Genomic DNA, 16,375 nt, shown 5'->3' with positions numbered 1-16,375 from the left:
TTAACTGTGATAAATGTTTCACCAATCATGGACATTTATATAGTAAATAAAACTTTCTAACCAATGAAATTATATAAAGCATAGTATTTTCCGATTCTGCCAATGCCGTTAAAATGTTTTAAAGAAACTTACAGAAACAGTTGAAGTTGAAAATTCCTTTAGTTTTTGACTCCTTTTATAATGTTTATTTTATAAAAAATAAATAAGAAGTGTTTTTGTGAACCTTATACGTACAAAATAAAAACAACAATCAGTTTCTAATTTTTATTACAATGATGGAAGTTGACGGAGTGGACAATTGGAATATAAATCCTTCTGAGGGTGCTAAATTTGCCAATTTAAAGGCATTTGTGAATGCTGCACGTGAATTTGAAGCTACACACAGTGAATCTGCTATTAATTTGATGACTCGTTATTTAGGAGTAAGTGTCGAATATACGAATTGCCCAACAATGTCTATAATTACTTCTTTTATTAGTAAATTTTTTAAAGTTTCTTAATAAATATTCGATAATTTTAATATATTTCAAATTAATTTATTTTACAGCTAATCGCATCGTCATGTGATCTATCAATATTTTCGCCCGGTCGCAGTGAAGTTTGTGCTTTCTTCAGTTCGTTGTGGCGTGTTATGTGCGATGGAAGAGGCCCTCACTGGGCCGGTGTAGCTGTTCTTGCTAGGGCCTGTGTTGAGGAGAGTGCTAGACATTCTTTAACACATACTTATAAGTGAGTCTTGTTTATATTTAACTCTGTATCCCGTTTGTGGCACGATGGGCAGAGGGAACTTTTGTTAAGGTGCTTTGTTCCCCGCTTTCTGCTCTAATTTTGAGATATTGCGTTTTAAGTGCCGGGACTCAATGCCGCGTTTGATATTGTTACCAGAGCGAGGAAATGGAAATAAATTATTCCCCAGTACTATCAAATTTACAGTTAGATGCTGTGCCACTAGGCTATAATGGTAAGTAAGCTTTTATTAATAATTACTACTTTGTATAGTCTAGAATAAACAATTTATGTACTATGATTTATTTTCAAAAATGTTTTTGTTACAGATTTATGCCAATCCTGGCCCGCTTATTGTGCGATACAATATCAAATGATAAAAAAATAAAACTACTTTCAGTGATGCAGGTAATGACTATAATGTAGCTTGATAAACAACTTTATTATACTCAAATTTTGTTTAATTTAATATTTTTTATAGTTCTTTATTGTTTTTAAATAGACTTGGTTAATTGAGTTCACAATAATTTTATGTTAGGTAAATTGTAAGTAGAAAACAATTTATCAAATAGTATTACTAGGCTACATTTATATTACAGAGGTCTAACTTGTTTATTCTAATATATTTTAGTAAATAAATAGTCACTTTGTTTATATGTTTTACAATTGTACATACAGATTGTGAAAGCCTTGCAATAAATTTATTTAAAATAGTTTCAGTTCTGCTCATAAAGATGATTTATTGATTTAATTATTATAAGAACATTTTTATTATAAACTCCCCTTTATTATATCTCAAGGTGTTTATGACACAATTCAGACAGACAGCTTCTTACTGTATTCATAATGGTTGTGTGTTCCATTCCCACTTGGGGAAATAATTATACATGAATTCTTCCCTCTGGTTGGCAATGCTAGATGTTGAGTTCTAGGCAGTGTGTGGGAAATGGAAATTCTTTGTACTAAGTTTCCTCTGAAAAAAACTACAACAGATTTTTTTTATTATATCTTAAATACTTTTAGGACATCTCATATGGAATTAAAATAAGTTGGCAAGAGTCCTACTTATCAAGTTTAATGAAACAACTAACAGATTGGATAACGCAACCCATGAAGGAGCCACAGCATCGGACTATAGGTCACAAGTCGTTGACGGTGTTAGTCAACATATGTTATGGGAATCTACCAGCTATATATGCTTTAATGAGAACGGTGGATACTAAGGATTTTGTTGTACATTTAATTAGTTTGAAGGTGAGATTGATTATTTTTTATAGACCAATGGTAATGTTTGTGAAAGCTATTGATATTTTTTTTCTATTTAGAGAGCTTATTATTATGAATGTCACCAGACAATATTAGGCATGGAGAAAGAAAACAATATTAATATTTGTTTATTTGTTGTACTATCTCTATTTTTAATAGTAAATTTCGAAAACGATTTCAAATAACAATCCGTGAAATATCATCTTGCAATTTTCAATTAATTTTTGACACAAAATGTCTTATTCTGACTTATTTATTGGACCATTAGATCCAGAGATTGTAGCGTTTAAACAAAAATAAACTCTTCCGCTTTTTTATATTCGTATGGATATTTTTTTTTTCTAGGATGGTGGCTACGGTGGAGTAGAAGTGTGTAGACTTTTATTATGCCTGTCAAGTGCAACTCGAGGTTCTGCTTCCACAAGACAGCCAGATGTACACAGTTATTTGTGTTGCACTATGAGAACTTTTAGTAAAGCTGCTGTGTAAGTCCTATTAATATTACAAACTGGCGACATTGTGGCTTTGGCCACTTGAACAACACATTGATTTTGTTTACAATTGCTTTTGTTATTTAATAATATGTATTATCATTTTAAAGACAATATCCATACACAGATAAGTAAAACTTCAGTCAATTCAATAGTATTTTTTTTTTAAATTTAATTCAAATAAATTTCAATAATTTAAAATTTAACACAAAGTTTGTACCAATATTGTTTCGTTAAAGTTATTTTATCTACATTAAAGACATAAGCCTTACTTACATAAAAAAATTGGTTAGCAATATACTTATGTTAATAGTTGTCAATCATACTCATACATTAAATTATCAAAAATATAGAGGATATAAATAAAATATATTATTTTAAATATTTAAAATATTTTTTCTCAATGTGGATTTGAACCCACAACCTGTCACGTTTACGCCTTAAACATGTTTTAATATATATATATTTTTATTTTCAGCGAAAGGGATTCTACTCAACTACTTCATGCTTACACATTTATCAACGACTTATGTACAGACAGCAATTTAAGAGGCTATGTGCTAACTTACCCACAGTTCGTGAGCTCTCTCCAAGATTCTTTGAAGGTATCTAATTGTTACTTAAGATAAATAATTTGAGTATTGCAGCGCTAAAGCGTATGACCGTAAACGCGACGGTTGCGGTTTCTATTCCCATTCTGGGATAAAGTCTTTAATTTCTGGCTATGGTAACAAGACAAAGAGGAGCGTTGTTTTCCACCACGCAATGTCTCAAAAATTGGGCGACGGGCTCTGTGGTAGCACTAGATTTCCTCTACATATTCTGTTATATGTGTTATACAGCGTGATTCTAATACATACAATATAATATTTCAGAATATGGAAGAGCTGTGTAAAGCTGCACCAGACGATATGGGTGAACCGGAAAACGCTACTAACTGTTTGCGTAACGCGTTGAGGTTTCTCACTGTTGTAGTTAATTTAGGTAATGCTTTGTTTTTCTTATTTTTTTTTAAATTTTGGTACCAAAAAAATAACTTGAATTTGAACCTGTGATAATTGAACTTTGAAAATTGTAATTTGAACCCTTATATATTCACATCTCACTATGGTAAAGATTTAAATCTTAACTGTCGTATGCTTGTGCCTCTGCACTATGGCAGCCTCTAATTTTCTGTGTGGAATAACAATATAAATTCTTATCCTTTAAACTCATATCTAGATTTAAAAGATTGAAATTCATAATTTATTTACAGATTTATACTCGCTAAGGTGCCACCACTGTCAATTAGTCTCTTTATGTATGAAATCTAGTAGAATTTGTTTGCCGGAGTCCTTAGAGCTGTTCGCAGCTTTAGTTTCTCAGTATAAAGGTAAATAAAAATTATTTTGAGCGGGCTTTTAATATGCTTGGACCAATTTCACTAAGAAATTTTGTAATTTTTAATTTGGCAATATAAATTGTATTTTAAAATACAATCAATCATTAATAATCATCATCAATCATGTGTAAAATAAAAATTAGTGGTGGCATTCATCAATGTAATGAATTCCATTTCTATTATAGTGAATAACAAAAAATAGTTTTTTTTTGTCTGTGCGTCTGTGTATGCTAACCTCAGAAGTAACTTAACAAATTTTTCATATCTTAACAGATGAAGGCAGTTTACCTCAAGAGCTTATATCAGTTATAAATGATGGATTACCAGCTTTATTGGTACCGCCAGCTTTGGAACCTGGAAAGGCTGGATTACAATGGGTATGATGTTTCTTATAATATATAAGATGTATCCCATTGTGCCGTAATTTTTTTTTTATTTTATATATCTTTGAAATAAAATAAAATAAAATGCCATCATGGCTTAGTGGAACAAGGTTGTGACTGTAAATTCTACGGCTGAGGTCGATTCCTACTCGAGGAAATAAAATATTTAATATTTTGCTATTCTCACTTTGGTAACATGTTAAAGGTGTTGAGTTCTGCCACACACACAATGCCTTGAAGATTTGGCAGTGCGTGTGGAACAAAGTGTCACAACACTATGTTCCCTCTGCCTACTCTGCTATATGTGGGAAACAGTGTGAAGGTAAAGAAAAAGACTTTAAAATAAATTATAATAATTTCCAGTTACAAGTGATTGGTGCTTTATGTGAAACAGGCGAAACTCAAGAACGTGTATTGCAAGAAGTAACACCGGATTCATTTGAGGACACATTGTACAGTGTATTGCAGTATACATCACAGGTATTTATTTTATGTTAAGTGTATTAAAACTTTCTATTGATATCCTATACTATTGTATTGGTTCCCTCTTGTATAATTAAAGGTTCACTCTTTGCACAGTGGGCCAAGCATGTGACTGTAACATGTTTACAGTCAACATTTGTGCCAGTGCAGGTTGTGGGTTCGATTACCACTTGGAATGATTTAGTCTTATTTTTTCTATTTGGTGTCGAGGCGAAATGCAGCGTTGAGTTCCGCCTCTGAATATGCAATGTCACGAATAATTCGGTGGAAAGTAAGGAATGTTTTGACACTGGGCTCCCTTTGCTTACCCTGCTACATGTGGGATGCAGTGTGAAGCTGAAAAAACTATTCCTAGTTTTAAAAGTCTGGTCAAAACATTGTGGCCCTCATAAAGTTATTTGTATTATTTTGTACCTGAGTAAACAATGCGTAAAAGTTCTGACAGTTTAACTTCAAGGTGACCACGGTCCACGACTTGTAGACCATACTGTAATATATTTATTTAATTCCAGAATGGTCCAGTAGGCATGGAGACGGCACAGCAAAGTGTAGTGCTGGCGTGTCGCAGTGGACTTTCTTTAGCGCCGCTATCTAAGAACTGGGAAGCTGCTTTCAATAGAATGCTTGCACACCATCAGGTAACATTTGCAACTGGAGTGTTATAACACTACTTTTCTTCTGCGAACCACATTATTTGCGGGATAAAGCGTGAAGCTATTATAATCTTATATATCTTTTTAAAATAAATAATTTTATTTATAAAAAATTTTTCGAATAATTTAGTCATTGTTGTAGTCATATTAAGTACCCGTAGGCGTGTTAAGATCATTTTAGACTGGTAAGATTGAGTCTATTGTAAAATTAAATTAAAACAGACTATTTTTCCGTTGATCGACCGATTATACATTTTGAGTTGAACAATTTTATCATGAGAAACATTAATTTTTCATTACTTGAAATCAACTTTTTTAAGTTTCTTAGAGTATATATTTTTAAAATGTTAATATAATATTATACAAATCTATAAGTTCTCATTTGCATCTTTACGCTTTTCCCGCATAGCAGGGTATTAGGGACCTTGTTAAGACAGTCCTTTCCGCCCGTATTAAAGATTTGCGTGTGAAGGAGCTCAATGCAATTTAAACACAATCATTCTCCCGAGTGGGAATACAAGTTGTTGTGGAATCGCGTTTACAGTTAAATGTATTACGACACGACAATTCTCTTATTTTGATTAATATGATTTTATTTTATTAATATAATTATCTGTTTTTTAATACAGGTCCGTAAACTCCTCTGTGCTGGTTTAACAAGTAATAATGGAACTCGTCGAAGACAAATATTGCAACTTATCAAACATCATTACTTCCCATCAGATCAAATGAATCAGGTATAATTTGTGTTTCTTTTAATATAATATAATACATATATTAATATAAAAAAGGTGTAATGTGATTGACGGATCGACGGTGATTTTTAAAAATGTAATTTCCAAGATTTATAAGCCGATAGTTTAAAATATTACATTATACAAAAGGCCCACTATTGAGCTAAATAAATATAATTATTATTATACTCGACGTTCGGCCAATTTTCTGCAAGTACCCGATTTTTTCCAAAAAATCACATATTCTCAGATATTTGCCGAACAACTGAAATTCGGCTAACATACATGGGGGTAAAATGGAGAGGAGAGACAACCGTTGATCCGCCGACAACCAACTTCAGTTGCTCACCCATCAACCCTTGAGTTTAGTGAATTTTGATATTCATTATTAATTTGAGTATTGACAGGCTGAAGTTCAGCGATGAAAGAATCGAACCCACAACCGTTACGTTTATAATCAGACTATAATATCTTAATATATTATTATTTCAGGTATTTGGAGAAAGTATTCAAAATATATCGAACATAAACGTAGAAAACATATCACCTAGAATATCCGACACAGATAATGATGCAGTATGGACAGAGCGTCTTACTCCAGCTCAGGAACTGGCAATTGATTCACTTATAAGTAAACTAAATGATTCCTTACATGCAGGCAAGGTAGGTGGAATTTCATTTATTTTTAATAGTTGCATTTGCTTTAGCTATAGATTTGTTTTTTACATTCACACATTGCCTTATATAGCTAGGGTAGGCAGGCAGAGGGAATTTAATAGGAATGGAATGTCTTAACATTCTGTCCCCATTTAACATATTTAAGACAATTTAAAATCACACTTTGTCTTGTCAACAAAACGAGGAAATGACAATAATTCTTTGCCCCGAATGGAAATCGAACCCACAATCGTCGCGTAAATTACACTCTGCCACGACGGCTTCTTAAATATTCTATAATAAATAAAAATATATATTTTTTGCAGATATCGGATATAGCGACATCCAGTGTAATGGAGTTGTATGGTTACAAGCAGACCTGTTTAGAGCAAAGGCTACATTCACATACGGTGGCATTACAGGTGATATTTTTAATTATATATCTATATGTTAAAAACGTGAAGAAAAAACTTTGTATCAACATTGTACGAACCAAGTATATAGAATAATTGAAGGTAGTTCGGGGTAGGTTTGCCAATAAACAGCTCTTGTGAATGTTTTGTTAAAATATTGTATAAGGTTAAATTACCAGTGTAAATCTTAGTAAAACTAATTATTTACGGTGTGATTATTGTGTAGAAGTGTTTTCTTAGTAATCAGTGGACTATAAAGACGGTTTCAATCAAGTTTGCATCAAGTCATGTCAGTGCTTTTTAACAAACTATTTTGCTAGTCTTGTGTCCAAAAGTCAGTGTTTTGCTATTATTTGATGGCCAACAACTTATTTATTAAATCAGTGGTAATCCATGAACAAAATAACTTTGTAAATATAAAATTTATCAATTCATCATACGACAACTGTGTAGTGCGACAAGATGCCAATAGATGGAGCTGCATTATAAAATATTAGTCTTATATTCTGGTTTCTAACTTATAAAATCTCAGAAATTATAAATCTATAAGAAAAAAAAAATGTCACCGAGACGTTTTGAATGGGCTTGTTGTAACAACAATAACAGTAGTGGTGAACGTATTGTTTGCACGAAATGTAAAAGTAGCTTCCATAGCATATGTCTTCAATCATTGCCTGACCGTGGTAGTTTTGCAAATAACAAGGCAAACTGGATTTGTCCGTTATGTTGTAGGACCTCTAAGGGATTGAGAAATGATAATACGCCTGTACGTGATTCTTTAAGTCCTAATCAAAGTTCAAATGTGAGTTATCGTACGAAGAAACGAGTAGCGCTCTCGTCTCCCCAAGAAGTTCCTGAAATCCCAGTAATACAAAATGAGATACGCGAGATTATAAGGGACGAGATTAAAGCTTTTATGGTAGATATGAAGCAAACTATGTCCAAATTGCTATCTGACGAATTGAAGGTAGTTAAGGAGGAACTTGTGGAGGTGAGAGGCTCAATGAACTTTATCAGCGGTCAATATGAAGATATAAAGCAAATAGTATTGGAGAAGACCGACACTATTAATGAGCTTGTCAAGGAAAATACACTTTTGCAAAATACATTGAGTGACGTCAGTAGGCGTTTAAATTATTTAGAGCAAAATTCACGTGCTACCAATGTTGAAATTCAGTGTGTACCTGAGAATAAAAACGAGAATTTATATAATCTTATAGATAAATTAAATACTGCAATCGGTGCTGATATTACTGAGAGCAATATTTATAATTGTACGAGAATAGCAAAAACTAATCGAGACTCGAGTCGCCCAAGGTCTATTGTAGTGCAGTTTGATTCTGTTAAAACTCGCGACAAATTTCTTGCGGCCAGTATAAAATTTAATAAATTGAAAAAGAAGGAGGATAAATTAAACACGACTGTAATGGGATGCAGTGGCGAGAAGAGGCCTGTATTTGTAATGGAACACCTTTCCCCACGTAACAAAAAACTGCATGCAGCTGCTCGGGTAAGGGCAAAGGAAAAAGGCTATTCGTTTGTGTGGGTGCGCAATGGTCGAATCTTTGTTCGCAAAAATGAGCAATCTCATTTTATTATAATTAATGACTTTAAGTGCTTAGATAAAATATAATTATAAGTTATTGCATGATTTCAAGATATTTTGGCTTCAAATTCAAACTCCTAAATATTTATTATCAGAATGTTAGGGGTTTGCGTACGAAAACTAATGAATTTTACCATAAATTATGTTGTAGCGATTTTGATATTATAGTTCTCACGGAAACTTGGCTTAACAGCACTGTACTATCTAGTGAGTTTATGAATGATAACTATACTGTTTACAGAAGAGATAGGTGTCATTGCTCTTCCGCTAGCAATAAAAGGGATGGCGGTGGTGTACTAATTGCCGTCAAAAAGAAATTCAGTTCCAAAAGACTTCTTCACCTTGAAACAGATGCAGAGGATTTATGGGTTTTGATAGATCTTCCGTTAAGACCTTCTATTAAGTTTCAAATTTGCGCTGTTTATTTTCCTCCACCAACTAGCCGAATTCTTTTGGATTCGTTTACGGACAAGTTTAATATTTCATTAGCAACCACAGAAAATGAAACATGTATTGTTGGCGATTTTAACTTGGGTTGCATTGACTGGAACTCAAAATCTACTTTATCCTATACCTCAGTTCTTGTCCAAAACCTCCTTGATTTTATATCAGCAAATAATCTTAAACAATGTAACTTGGTCTCAAATAGTAGTGGAAAAATACTAGATCTTGTCCTCACTAGCTTTTCGGAATGCAATGTCAGACCAGCATTAGATATTTTGAGTAAGGTTGATGTATACCATCCTCCAATCTTTATTGAATTTACTTTACCCGGTGGAGGGGCAATGAAACCTCATGCTCATTCTCAGAGACGCAATTTCTTTAAAGCTGATTATGAGGCTATAAATTCCTATCTTCAATTAGTTTCCTGGAGAAACGTTTTTAGGAGCTGTGAAGACGTGGATGGTATGGTTTCTAAGTTTAATGAAATACTAATGAAAGCTATATGTCAATTTGTTCCATATTATGTTCCCAAATCTCGTAACTACCCTCATTGGTTTAGTCAGAGCTTAATCAAAATGATCAGAGAAAAGAATAAAATACGAATAAAATATAAAGTTTATAATAATCCCCGAGATGAATTAGAATTTCTGTTAATTAAAAAAAAGATGTGAAGATCATGCCAAGTTTTGTTACAATACTTACATTCAAAAGTTAGAGAGCTCAATTAAAAGTAACCCTAAATTTTTTTGGTCTCATATAAAAAATAAACGTGGTCACCGAGATTCCTACCCATCTACACTTTCATATGGATCAACCAGTTCCTCGGATGGAAGCAGAATCTGTGAACTCTTTGCCTCCTTTTTCTCTTCAGTTTATTGTTCAGATGAATCCAGTCAAGATTCAACAGAATTAAAAACTCTAGGTCACAGATTGAATAGTGACTCATTCACATGTTTGGCATTCGAGAAAGAAGAAGTTCTTAAAAAATTAAGGGGTCTAGACGCAACCAAAGAAGCTGGACCTGACGGTATACCACCGTATTTTATCAAAAAATGTGCCCACAGTTTAGCTTCACCCCTTGTGGAAATATATAACACTTCTCTTATTTCCGGCACATTTCCTGACTTGTGGAAAACCGCTAGAGTTGTTCCTGTGCACAAAAATGGTGACAAATCGCAAGTTACTAATTATAGACCTATATCTATACTCTCTACCCTGGCTAAGGTGTTTGAAGCATTGTTGTGTCCGTATGTACAGCGTTATTTTCATAAATACTTAATGGAAATGCAACATGGTTTTATCAAGTCGAGAGGTACTACAACTAATTTAACTAGCTTTATTGAAATGCTTTCTCGTAATATTGACAAAAATAAACAGACAGATGCTATATACACGGATTTTAGGAAAGCTTTTGATACGGTATCTCACTCAATACTTATAAGTAAGCTCTCCGCTTATGGTGTTTCTGGTCCTCTAATACGTTGGTTCAAGTCATACCTTACGAATAGATCCTTTGCTGTAGTTGTGAAAGGTTTCAAGTCTAACGATGTCAATATTGCATCTGGAGTGCCACAGGGCTCACATCTGGGCCCAATTCTATTCAATATCTTCCTAAATGACATATCAAATTGTTTTTTAAATTCTACACCATTCATTTATGCAGATGACATAAAGTTCTCGCGTGAAATTAATACCTATGAAGATGTATCTCTACTGCAGGACGACTTAAATAGAGTTCTAGAATGGTGCAAAACCAATCACATCCATCTAAACAGCACAAAGTGTTCACACATTAAATTTACTAGGAAACATAACCTTATAAAGTCATCTTATGCCATAGAACGGTATACACTAACTGAAGTGGAAGAACAAAAGGATCTTGGGATAATCATTGATTCCAAATTAAGCTTTACCTCTCATATTGACTCGGTGGTGAAAAGATCTTCCCAGCTACTCGGATTTATCACTCGTAATACTCGTAGTTTCAAAGACTCTAAAACAAAAATTTTGCTATACTATGCACTAGTCCGTAGCATTCTGGAGTATTGTAGCATTGTTTGGAGACCACATTTTTCGACGCACTTGCTACGACTCGAAAGAGTACAAAAAAGGTTTCTTTGGCATTTATCCTATAGTGCGAATATTGCCCACCGGCTTGGGTCTTACGATGAAAGACTTAACCATTTCCAGATATTATCTCTTAGTAATCGTGGGAAAATGCTAGATATAAGTTTTCTTCACAAGATCTTACATGGATCGATTGACAGCGCTGAATTAGTAGGCTTGCTTAATTTTAGAGTTCCAGCGAGATATCCTCGAAATCTAATTTTGTCTTTTGTGCCCCCCCTCAGAAAAACTGTACTGGGTGCGAATTCGCCTATTTCGAGAATATGTAAGCTGGCAAATGGTCTCCCAAAAAACATTGACATTTTTGCGGATTCTCTTCCTATTATTAAAAATAAATTAAAAATCTTATACACTTGTGTTGACAATAAAATACTTAATGAAACTTAAAGATATTAAAAATTATTATTCAGCTGTATCGTTCTTTTTAAAAGCTTTTATTACCATGTCACTTTAATTTATTAGAATATATATATATATATATATATATGTATATGTGAGTGTGCGTGTGCGTGTGTGTATATGTATATATATAATATATTTTTTATGATTGGTTTTATTTGAATCTTAAGCTTGCTGATTAATTTATTTTATTTTATTAATTTATTTAATTTTTAATTGATTGTACCATTAATTTAATTTCAATTTTAAAAATTATTTATTATTAAGTGTCTTTTACCTTAAATTATTAATATTATTAATTGTTTTTTTTTCGTACTTGTATAACAAAATAGAATAAGTGAATAGTTTATTAATGCATATATGAATCTGTTTTTTATCTTAATAATGTATAAGTTGTGTGTAATTTATTATTTATTTTTTTGTATTGTGTTTATTTTTAAGTTGTTGTTCGTTGTTATCGTTGAATTTATTTTTGCATGTGGAGCTTACCTGTAAATAATTGAGCAATTAGAAATAATTTAGTTTGTTTTTTTCTTTAATGGCATGTAATAATTGTATCAATTGTTGGTGGGCCTTATAAATAAATAAATAAATAAATAAATAAATAAGTAATATGAAATTTGACATACCTAAACTTTGTCTAAGAAAGGAGTGAAGAAGTATTTTTAATTAGCTAGAACCAAAAAGGCGTGTTTCAAAGAGCACGTGTTCGGGTACTGTTACATTTAATGTTTTATATGTTTATTCTTAAAAAAAAAATATCCTTATAATTATAGTGTATGTAGAAAACATACATATATTATGCTTATTGTATTTTTTTTATACAGGGTGCAACAGATCACATGGCGTCGTTGCAACACGCGTTAGCTTTGTTACAAGCCACTAACTCGGCTCAACAAGATGTTTTGTATACTACACAAATGCAAAATGAAAAGTGAGTGTTAAAGTTTTATATTCTGTACGTAAATTGGCTTTTAGAGCACAATCAAATTGGCAATTTTTTCAGCACTTTAGAAATCTATATAGACATAATGCGTTTTTACTTTACCTTAATGACTGACAACACTGCCATTGTGCTTAAAAAGTCAATTTAGTTACAGACTGAAGCTTATTAATGCATATTTACATCTCGACGGTCTTTCGTATAATCTTTGCAATTTTTGATGGCAAACAAAAATGTTAATTATTTATTCATTCATTATTATGGTTCTTATTTATACAAAATTATTTTGACGATTTTTTTATATACTCTCAATAATATTATAATATTGTTGTAGTTACGATATTAAGGTCAAATGTCTCTACAGTATAGAAATTTAGCTCTTCTTCATATAAGCATCGGTGGTTCAGTGGTAGAATGCTCGCCTGCCACGCGGGCGGCCCGGGTTCGATTCCCGGCCGATGCATCTATCTCTATTATTCCTTTTAGTATTTTTTTTTATTTTGTTTTAAATTCATGTTAAAATTATTTAAATTAATTTGCTTTATAAAAACAATTTGTTATAGTTATTTTTTGGTTGTTTAATTCTTATACTACATATGGTAAAATGCTACTCGAGTTCGAGTATAAGTCGATATATTTTCTTATAATTAAAATTATTTTAATACATATTTTTTAAAATAAATATTTTATGTTATTATATTTTTTGGATATTGCTTATTTTGTTATTATTAATAATTAAGTTATCATGGGTTTCTTATGTTAAATTCCTTTATATTTTTTTTAGACATAAAAAGACAATAGAGAACCTTCACAAGCAACTGGAAGATGCAGAAACAACCTTACGCGGTTTTCGAGCGAAATTAGCGGCTGAAAGACTCGATAAGGAGAATCAAAAAGAAATACTGCAAAAAGAATTTAGAACGCAGATTACTGTAAGTTATTAATTATTATTTTAGATACATACATTTTATACTAAAGACACTAAAAAGTTATATTTGTACCTAATATTTTAAGGTGCAGCGCCATCTGTTGTCACTTTTAGAAAATGTCGTTGAAACCGACTTTTTTTATTTAGTCCTAATATAACTAGATGGCACTAATGAACATAGAAGCTTAAGAAAAAATTGTTCAGATAAAGCAATGGTGACTTATATTAAATTGAATATGTAATGATTATGTTGTTTCAAAGTTGTGAATTCGATTCTCACACGGGTAATGGTTATATTATTTAAACTGTTGTCATTTCCTCGCTTATAGTAGACAAAGCGCGGCGTTGTGTTCCGCCATTCAACAGCTAACATTTTAAAAATCGGGCGGTTCTTTAGAAACGGAATGTTTTAACACTAAGCTATATATATACTGGTTACAGTGTAATTTTTTTTAATTAAGTTATTTTTAACGACTTACGAAATAATTACTTGTATGGCAGAGTATAGAAAATGAAACGAAAGCTCGTGAAAAGGAAGCTGAAGAAAGACTGAAACAAATCGAAGCTGATAGTAAAGCGTTACATAAGAAATTAGAACAACAGGTAACAATTTTTTTTTTAGTTTGCTATAGTATCTTTCCATTTGCAACGATTGTTTTATATTTATGTGTTTTATGGGCATTAGGAAAGTAATAAGGATAACATAGAGACAATTTTGTGGGTTCAATTTTTTTTCAAGGGACTGACTTTTCATTTTCCAGTTTTGGCAAGACAAAAAGTGGCATTAATTTTGGCCAGTTAACACGCAATGACTTATTGGTTGAAAAAAGAAGCGTGATAGGTCTTGGTGTAGGATACATCACTAAACCAAAAAAAAAAGAATACACTTTACATGACATATTTTGTAAAATTATAATGTTAAAAAAGTATTTATTTATTTGTTTTTAAATTTAATTTAATACATAAATATCAAAAATATAGTTGTCAAAAGTTCTCATACGTCTTATCCTATTTTTTTTTTTTTAAAGTCTTAATTTTAGCTTTCTTTTTACTATAATCCAACAGACAAGCAAAAACAGTGAACTCGCCGGTGTTTTAATAAAATTCGAAGAGCGGGTGAAACAAAGAGATAAAAAATTAGAAGAAGCCGCCGCTGCCGATACAGCGCTACGGCGGGAAGTGGAGCAACGTGATAATGTATGTATTTCTAAATGGTTGTGTTTTTATACATATCATAATGTATATACAAAAAGCAGCCATACAAAACTCAATCAATCAATTGTTATACAAAAATGAAATGAGACCGTCGCGTAGTGGCGCAGAGGCACAGCGTGTGACTGATAACACGACGGTGGTGTGTGTGTAGAATAATTAACTATTAGGCTTTACTGTTTTTTTTTTTATATGAAGAATAGCAATACATTGTTCATGTAATAACCAAAGTAATAAATAAATAATAACAATAATTTGCTACAGATGATAAAACAACTAGAAAAAACTGTAGTAGAGAGAGAAAATAGACTCTACCAAGTGACCACACAGTTGGAGGAAATGAAGAGGGTGCAAGAGATGGTCGCCAAGCTCATGAGTAAAAGTACATCCAACACAAGCTAACAAATGTAAGTATATATTTAGATTACCGTACATCCATCCATCCATCAGCCTTTTAAGGTCCACTGCTGGACATAGGCCTCCCCCAATGCTCGCCACTCCGTCCGGTCCTGCGCCCTTTGAATCCAGCGGGTTCCCGCTGTCTTTTTAAGGTTTTTTTTTTAAGGATTACCATACAGTAGGGTACAATGTACATGTCTTATATATTATAAGAAATATATAAATAATAATTAAAATGATCAACAGTACAGTACTACACGCGATTTCGAACCAGTAAACATCCCATTTACTCAAATTTTAAGTGCGCTAGATAAGTTTAAGGAATTTTATTTTACTTGGTATAACACAAAAAAAGTCTGTTTTCTTTTGTTTCTTGCAGAAAATCTGAAGCACTACATGTATTGTTAGATCTCATAGAGGACTATATAGAGTAATAAATAATGTTCTTTTATATTATGAAAATTGCTTGAATTAACGGATTTTATATTTTAATTATGTAATTTTAACAAATTCCTTATTATATATGTATATTTTTGTCAAAAGTGATGCCTTCTTTATTTTGAAGTGCATAAATTTTAAATTGTACCTACACATGTATATGATAATATTGTAATTTGTATGGAGTTTTCTTCATAATTATTATTAAAATTAGTGTTCAGATTGTGTACCTATATGTTTTTTTACTAAAATCTGTTGATTAGGTAATTTTTGCACTATATAAATAATATGAATTGTAATATTTTCGTATTTGTATATGAAATGATATGATATATGCCTGCGATGGAATGTGCTGATGACGAATAAATTATGCCACTTATTTTGTTGTTTATTTATATTTTTAATTATTTGTTATATATTCGCCACCTTGTTATTATACGTATGTTAATAAAATATAAATTACAATGTGTAAACCTGCAAAAAGCTTACTTATTCCGCACACAGCAGGGTAGGCACAGAGAAACTATGTTAAGACTACTTTCTGCCGAATTATAGAGGAAATGGAAATATAAACGTAAATAAATGTTTCACTTCCTCGAGTGGGGATTGAACCCACAACCGTCGCGTTACAGTCACACCGCTGCGCCACGAAGGCAGAGATCAGATTAATAGATAATGCAGATTAGTAAATT

The 16,375-nt window shown here is 32.0% G+C and overlaps 1 protein-coding gene across 1 annotated transcript; it reads left to right on the top strand.

Moving 5' to 3' along the window:
* Positions 1-64: 64 nt before the first annotated feature.
* LOC146533396 (uncharacterized) lies at positions 65-16,062 on the top strand. The gene is made up of 20 exons (XM_085195367.1): positions 65-422; positions 548-729; positions 1,056-1,134; positions 1,750-1,980; positions 2,338-2,477; positions 2,962-3,088; positions 3,359-3,467; positions 3,739-3,855; positions 4,138-4,241; positions 4,611-4,727; positions 5,243-5,368; positions 6,013-6,120; positions 6,610-6,780; positions 7,101-7,196; positions 12,591-12,697; positions 13,491-13,638; positions 14,136-14,237; positions 14,700-14,831; positions 15,111-15,253; positions 15,625-16,062. The coding sequence occupies exons 1-19, from the start codon at positions 273-275 to the stop codon at positions 15,246-15,248; spliced, it is 2,484 nt and encodes an 827-aa protein (XP_085051493.1). The 5' UTR covers positions 65-272; the 3' UTR covers positions 15,249-15,253; positions 15,625-16,062.
* The last annotated feature ends 313 nt before the right edge of the window (positions 16,063-16,375 follow it).

Source organism: Heliconius melpomene, chromosome 12, assembly GCF_056956725.1.
Source record: "Heliconius melpomene rosina isolate 202511_hmr_F chromosome 12, ASM5695672v1, whole genome shotgun sequence".
In the NCBI taxonomy this organism is placed as follows: domain Eukaryota; kingdom Metazoa; phylum Arthropoda; class Insecta; order Lepidoptera; family Nymphalidae; genus Heliconius; species Heliconius melpomene.
This window is presented reverse-complemented; position numbering and strand designations above follow the sequence as displayed.